This window comes from Impatiens glandulifera, chromosome 1, assembly GCF_907164915.1.
Source record: "Impatiens glandulifera chromosome 1, dImpGla2.1, whole genome shotgun sequence".
In the NCBI taxonomy this organism is placed as follows: Eukaryota; Viridiplantae; Streptophyta; class Magnoliopsida; order Ericales; family Balsaminaceae; genus Impatiens; species Impatiens glandulifera.
In genome coordinates, this window is record NC_061862.1 from 127,681,712 (window position 1) to 127,689,755 (window position 8,044).

Here is an 8,044-nt window from a genome sequence, read left to right on the forward strand (position 1 = left end):
ATATGCATTTTTCTTCTGAAATTTCATCCAAATTATAGTTTAAATTAATTTACTTATTTTGCTACGTAAATTTATCTTTTAATTTAGCGATAATTATAGAATATTTTTATTTTTTGCGACGAAGTTTTTTTATTTATTAATATTTGCGATGGTTTATGTTTTTCGTGGATTAAACCGTCGCAATATCCGTCGAAAATTTACGACCGTCGGTATTTATTCTTCGCTAATTAAATGTTTTTTAATGTAATGACATTCATATATTTCACATAATAATAAGCTTTTTACTTGTATGAATTTTTTAAATAATTTTAATCTAATCAAATATTATTTTATAGTTTCTTAAAAACACTACGCCTAAACACGAATTTGTAATAATTTTGGGTGAGTTTTAAGAAAGTTAATTAGTCAAATTGAAATATTAATTAAGTATAATAAATAAATCCCCAAAGCCATGCAACCTTCCACATGAGTAAAGAGATTCTTCAGCCAGATGTTTGTGACATGCAGATACAACAAACAAAATTCGGAATATTAACAGTTAATGTCATCAGGTGGCTATGTTTTGCCGAGACAAGTCGGCAAGTCGCCACATCCCCATTTTAACATGCAAACCAAACACACCAGCGGCCAGACGTCCCATCTCCACTTATTATAAAAAGGACATTCTCGGCCCTAAAAAGATCACACCAACATATCTCCATTTCCCAGTACTCAAGAGAAGCTAGCTAGCCATGGCTAAAGGAAATACTCTATTAGCTTTCATCTGTGTCTTTGCATGCATCTCTCTCCTAGCCTCGGCTACCGATGAAAGAAGGCAAAGCCGGTTGACTCAGGCCCAGCAATGTCGTATCCAACGGCTCACAGCTTCCCAACCTTCACAGAGGATCGATAACGAAGGTGGTTCGATCGAAATGTGGGAACAGAAGGACGATATGTTCCAATGCGCCGGCGTAGCAGCTTTTCGTTACACCGTAAAAGCTAACGGACTCTCTCTTCCTCACTACCACCCATCTCCCCGCCTACTCTTCATTGAAAAAGGTAACAGAAATTATAAACCTTATATATAATATATATATATATATTATGGATGATGTTATTTTCTGAAAAACAGGTGAGGGTTTGATCAGCATTAATTTCCCGGGATGCCCTGAGACTTTCGAGTCGGAATCTGAGTCGATGTTCATGGGTAGACAGAGCAGTGACGAAAAGTCGGAGGGTCGTGAAGGAAGAGACTCGCACCAAAAGGTTCATCGTGTTCGCAAGGGAGACATCGTTGCTATTCCAAGCGGCGTGGCTTATTGGTGCTTCAACGACGGGACTCAAGATCTTGTAGCCGTCGCAGTAAACGATCTTAACCAAAACGTAAACCAGCTCGACCAGCAGTTCAGAGTAAGTATATCATATCTTCTTTTGAGAATAAAAAAAAAATTCGTCAAGTTTTTATTAGTGGAATGACTTAATTTCTGTTTCTAGTCGTTCTATATGGCCGGTGGAATGCCAAAACAACAACGACAAACTAGATTTACTGCTCATGAAGCTGAAAAGAAAGAATACTTCGAGAATATTCTAGAACATTTCGACACAGAGTTGATGGCCGAAGCCCTAGAGATGCCTGTGGAGCTCATGCGAAAGATCCAACAAGGAGAGCAATCGAAGAAGGGATTCATCGTTACTGTTCGCGAGGGCATGCGCATGATCAAGCCAGACGAGAGGGAACAACAAAACGGCTTGGAAGAGTCTTCATGGTGTAGCATGAAGATCCGACACAACTTGGAATCTCGCCAACAATCCGACGTCTACTCCCGTCAAGGAGGCCGTCTCTACGTCGTCAACCAGAACAAGCTCCCTCTTCTCCGCCTCCTCGACATGAGCGCAGAGAAGGGCGAAGTATTCCCGGTAAGTAGTACGAATAAGGCTGCCCTAGACTAAAAATAATGATTATGTTGACCTAAACGAGCTGCGAAGGAAAAGGCCAAGGCCGGCTCTGTATGTAATATTCATTTTTGTCTCCAAAAATACATCATGAATCCACAATTTTATGTATTCAGAACGCGATGTACAGCCCAAGTTGGAATATGAACGGACACTCCGTGGTATACGTGACAAAGGGAGAGGCCGAGGTACGCATTGTGGACCAGAGCGGACAAGCAATAATGAACGAACGCGTGCGCGAAGGAGACATGTTTGTCTGCCCTCAATTCTTCGTGGTTACAAGTCAGGCTGGAAAGGAAGGATTCGAGTGGGTGGCATTCAAGACAACTAGCTCTCCGATGAAGAGTCCCTTGGCTGGTTACACTTCGGTGATGAGGGCTATGCCTCTTCAAGTAATTGTTAACTCCTACCAAGTGTCTACTAGCCAGGCTAAAGATCTCAAGTATAATACTGGCCGACAGACCATGTTTCTCAAACCTAAGGCTTGAATCTCTTCTTAAACATGTGTTTGTGGATGTAACTAGTGTGTGTATGAGCTAGTATGTAGCAATAGCTAGTAAGCAGCGTTTACAATGCTTTTGTTTTTTGTTTTTTTCAAAAGGATGAATAAAATATATCATGATGAGCTTGATATTATATATTATGTGTATGCCCCCTTTCTTTTCCTTTTTTGTAATGGGTTAGGAGTTTCCAACTTCTATAACATATTACTTTGTGGTCACAAAATTAGAAGAAAATACTACATATTATATATAGTATCATAATCCTAACGACATTTTTTGAATCAAAATATTAGTTAGTACGCATTCAGAAATATGGAGTCAAAATATTCTTGGTAGACACCAAGAGTTTATTAGTATCATTACAAAAAATAACTCTATTTTATACTATTTGACTTGAATTTTTATTTATTTATAAGAACTATTAAATTATTATAAATTTAAAATACCTTAGATATATAAATTTATAAAAACTATTACGAAGTTCAGAAAATTTTAAATTATTTACTAATAAGATATAATAAAATATTAATATTGAATAAAATTAAAATTATTATTTCAATAATTTATTATATATTATAATGTTTAATAGAGTATATCATTGATTGAATATTTATGTGTGAAAAAATGTTGATTGATATTTAGTTAAGATAATTTTATGTCCAGGTTAATGTATACAATGTATTGTGTAAATTTTGAATAGATAAACCATAGTTGATGTTATTTTTTTTAAAACATTAAATGTGATAGATTTTTTTCCGTGTTTTGTGATTAATAGATTTTATATAAATAATAAAAACATAAATGGCTCGATTTTGGTAGGAGAAAAATATGAAAATTTAGTGTCGTGCAAAAAAACCCGGAAAACCAATAAGCTAACTGAATCGATAGTTAACCGGTTTCATTTGAACGGTTTATTGATTAACCGGTTCTAACGGTTCGATTTTCGGTTAGATTAAATTGTAATATTTAATAATCTATAAATCTTTTTATTTTTAAATTTTAAATTATAATTTTTATAAAATTGTTTTTAAAACACATTATACTTTATATAAAATTTTACAAAAATAAATTAAAAACAAACTAAAATAATTTCATTAAAATATGTAAAATTATTTTTATAACGATACAATAACGTGGAATTATAAATTAACAATATCAAAATAGTTAAACAAATAAAAACTTGATGTCTTTAATATTCTCTTCAACAGATCCGACAAATTCGAAACCCTAGAAAGAGAGAGAAAACCTCTGGAGATTTTTAAGGAAGCGCGATCGGTACAAGCGACACAACTCGGCACGGCGGCACAATAGGCACATTCACGAAACGATCGACATAGGCGTCACAATATTGTATTTGAGTCGGAAGTCATAAAATCGACGCTGAAATCAGCATTGATTAAAGGAAGTGCGATCGGTATAGGAGACACGACATGATCGTCATGGGCGGCACAATAGGCACAGGCGACCCAACCCGATCTACACGGACAACACGATATTGTATTAATAAAAGGAAGTGCAATCGGCACAGGAGGCACGACACAATCAGCACGGGAGGCACAATAGCACAGATGACACGACCCGATCTTCACGGACGGTCTAGCGACGTTTTGTTGTGTAGTTGGCTTTGACTGTTATTTCTGGTTTTTGATTTCTTTTAGCTACTTTTTTGGGATCTGTTGGTTGTCATTTACTGTGCAGTTTGCTCCTCAATCAGGCTAGTCTAGGTTGGGTGACTTTGCTGGCTCCTTCATTGTAATTTGATGCTATTAATTACTATTGTTGATTTCTGATGCAGGTCTGAATTGTTGATAGTTGCTAAGGCATTTCGTTGTCTGCTGCGCAGGTTGAGCCACGACGAGCCTCCGCTCGACCAGCCTCCGCTCGACTAGCCTCCTCAACCGAACTAAAAGCATAAGGAAAAATAAAGAGAATTTAGAGAAATTGGCTGAAAGGGATGCCACTTCTTCTAGGTGTCCGACCGGTCACAACGCTACTAATGCAGATGACGTTGACTTCAATCCAACTATTGCATCGACCACTCACATCGCTGGTCTATCAACCGGTCGCGCCCATCTCCCGACTCATCTCCCAACTGGACATGACGCCCCTCCCTTGACCGGTCATGTATCCTCCACCCCGACCGTCATGGCTGCTGTCAACTAAACCAATAGCGCTACTCCTTCAACAGGCCATGTCGCTGCCAACCTGACCGGTCATGATGTTGTTTTTCCAGTCGGGCTCACCTCAACCACTATGGCATGTCACGACATCCCCACCCCGACCGCTCAAATCCCCGATAAGTCGTGGACCATGGGACGAAATGAAATCGCAAATATGGAGGGCATTGGGAACCAAATTATCAAATCCCTCACCCAGTTCCAAAGGCATGAACTTGTCATTACCAATGAAAAGAGCGAGCAAATCATTTTCCAATTCAAAATCCGATTCGAGCAAGATTGGAACTCATTCGACAAAACTGAATACGAGGAAATCGTTCTGTGCTCAGTTAGTGTCATGAGGGAGTTCTACAAGTGCCCCAAAACCTATGCATACACTACACAAACAAATGCAAACCAAATATGGCAAACCAATAAGGTTTGGGGAAAAATAGGACAGTTAATGGAGGCAAGCTCAATGTAGATCCTAGCTTAAAAATTAAAACGCTCGAACACCCACTCCAAATCGAACTCTCCCTAGAAATTGAAGAGGAATGCATCAACGATTGGAAGCGAGTTGTCGTCGGTCACTTTATGGGCACCCACAAGGCCCCATTCCGAGCAATCAATGCCGCCCTTTTCCAACAATGGAGCGAAAATAGACTTAAAAAAGTCAAAGTCAACGACTTTGGCTATTTCTTCCTCACTTTTGGCACGGAGACCGAAGCCCAAGCCATTACCGACTAAGATTTCACCTTCATGTTCAGCTTATGTTTCAAGCTTGCCAAATAGAATGAAGAAATGGACGTCAATAGAAAACCGCCACAATCTGAACAAGTGTGGGTGAGACTAAGAAACATTCCACTGCACCTTTGTAATGCCAAAGCACTTGCCTACCTCACCAGACTCATTGGAAAGCCTCTTAAGCTCGATCCTAATTTTGACTCGTTAAACGAGTCACGTTTTCTCTTGTTTGCATTGAGATTGATTCAATGAGTACAAAACCAGAAAAATTCGAGTTAAGATGCCGGAATGGAAACATGGCTATCATTGAGGTCATGTACGAGCAGCCGGAAAAAGAGGATGAAGAAAAGCAAAAGAAACCCGTGGCCACCCCCGAATAAGAGAATCGCAAGGTGGTTAAGAAACCCTATATCTAAATCCTCAAAGAAAATGAAAACAAAAACAAACACGTGAACGAGAACCAAACTAATCCCGATCCCACTAAGCCTGAAACCGAGGCCCTTTTCCCACTAATTAGGTTCGAAAAGCCCGACGTCGATGTGGATGATAGTGAAAGATAAAACATATTAAAAACCATGAGCTTCGAAACCAAAGAAAGCCGCTACATTGTTAAAGAAACCACCTTAAGGGAAACAACTCATACGCTCAATACCAAACTCAAGCCCAAAAGAAAAAAGTGACAAGAGAAGCTAGCGAAGACGAAGAAGCCGGAACTCTATCCAGAAATATATCCCAAAAAGACATAAGGGTGACAAGAAAGAAGGAAAGAAAAAATAAGGGCAGAGACAAGAGAGACGAGTCTGAGAAAATCAACCCCTATCGTCTTGTTTTAGTTGAATGATTGTTAGTTTCATTCCTTATTCACTTTTGTACTATGATTTCATGTCAGTGTGCATTTCTTAGGCCAATTGTGGATTCCTTATGACCATCGTGTGCTGACTTTGAGCGAATTGTTGTAAGCTCAATTTCAGCTCTTGTACTCTTTTTACCCTTTTCGGGTCTTTTTAATTAATGGCTTAAGCCATTTCTCAAAAAAAAAAATTCGCTTCATGTTTTTAACTTTCTACCCAACCCTTGGTTGGTCAAAATTAATCGACATAATGTATTTGAATTTTCTCAGGAACATAAAAAAGCTAACAAAATAGCTATAAAAGATATTATATTATTATAATAAAATTATATATTATAATATAGTATTAAATATATCAATAAAATATATTATATTATAATAGAGGAAAGGATGAGAATAGTATAATAGGAAAGTGCAAACAATAATTAAAAAAAACATTTTATAAATTTATTACTTAATTTAAAAAATTGAATTATCGGTTCCTAGTTAAACCCGGTTAACCGATCGAAACCGACCAAACTAGTAGAACCAGAACCGGTAAAACTGATATCATTAATGGTCGGTTAACTAGTTTTTAAAATAAGAGGCAAAACCGGTCTTAACCGGATCCGTTTAACCGGTTAACCGGCCGGTTGAACCCTCCTATATAAATTCGGATGGTAAAATTTCTCTTTTCCAAAGAGAAAACGCGAGTTCGATTCCCGCTATCCAAATAATTCGAAAAACTTTTCAAATTAATGAGTTTTTAGATGTAAAAATGGTGTTTTGTAACAGTACTCTTTCCAACTGAAACAACATTAAAATAAATGCTTTGTAACTAATTTAGTAATATTAAAAATATTTGTAATATAATCTTCAATGTTACCGAAATCAAATCATATTTCTGAAATTGCAAATTCTGTATTTATATTTTTAACTAAAAATGAGCCATTTTTGTTTGAACCTATATTATTCAAAATATTATTAATATTATAATATATATTACAACATTATTTGAATTGAAGATTTTATTTCTATTATATTTTATTTAACAACTTAATTTATAATAATCAATATAATATTATTTATTAATGACTTGTGTACGCGTTTTAATTTCGCCTCATTGAACCATTTTCTCTCTCGACGTCCCAAATAGAATATGTTTTCTTTTGTACGTGAAATTTTATATCATCTTATGTGTCTACAAATTTTAGAGTTCATCTAACGTCTTTTGTTTTAGGGCATGAAATAATATAATTCTAAGATAAATTTATCCATTCATATGCTCTATCTTTAAGAATATTTTGTGCGATCCAAAATTTGTCGGTCTCATGTCTTACCTATCTTTTCGAGTGCTCCGTCCATGAAGGGGACGCATCGAAAGACTTAAATGGTAAACAAAACTCGTGCACTTTTTAGAAAAAGTTTTTTTTTGCGAAAGTTATTATATAGAACCACGCGGCTTACATTCCTTTCAATCTCACAAAAAGTAGATAAAAAAACTATCCATATAAGATTTTGTCATATCTGTTTTAGAAACCAAAGTAAAATTCTATATCATAAACTTCTTTTGATTGGCCCTTACATGTTTCAAATTATTACGTTAACAAAACGTAGTAAGTAGGTTAGTTTTAATATTTATCGTTTTAGTTTACTTCAAAAAGAAACTAAAGGGTCCGATGCTTGGTTATGCATGAGAAATGGGCCGCAACAACTATGTCTTATGCGTCTATCCTGTGGGATAATCTCTACTCGAATGTAGTTGTCCATTTGTTTGTGAAGTTACGCTACACATTTGCATTAGGAGTTCAAAATTTTTTTGTTTGTGTATTCCTTAACCTTGTATCTAATCTAGGAGTAAACCTAGATTATGCATGGAT

At 36.4% G+C, this 8,044-nt stretch overlaps 1 protein-coding gene across 1 annotated transcript; it reads left to right on the top strand.

The window, feature by feature from the left end:
• The first annotated feature begins 731 nt into the window (after positions 1 to 731).
• LOC124942840 (11S globulin seed storage protein 2-like) lies at positions 732 to 4,324 on the top strand. The gene is made up of 6 exons (XM_047483409.1): positions 732 to 1,038; positions 1,112 to 1,389; positions 1,474 to 1,896; positions 2,049 to 2,324; positions 4,094 to 4,149; positions 4,231 to 4,324. Exons 1-6 carry the CDS (start codon positions 732 to 734, stop codon positions 4,322 to 4,324), a joined length of 1,434 nt encoding a protein of 477 aa, XP_047339365.1.
• Positions 4,325 to 8,044: the final 3,720 nt, after the last annotated feature.

What these genes read in the sequence shown, in the direction of transcription:
- LOC124942840 (XM_047483409.1), top strand. Translation starts at nt 732, where the DNA reads ATGGCTAAAGGAAATACTCTATTAGCTTTCATCTGTGTCTTTGCATGC. An exon ending in CCTACTCTTCATTGAAAAAG is followed by an intron (nt 1,039 to 1,111) that starts GTAACAGAAATT and finishes TCTGAAAAACAG; the next exon opens with GTGAGGGTTTGATCAGCATT. An exon ending in AGCTCGACCAGCAGTTCAGA is followed by an intron (nt 1,390 to 1,473) that starts GTAAGTATATCA and finishes TTCTGTTTCTAG; the next exon opens with TCGTTCTATATGGCCGGTGG.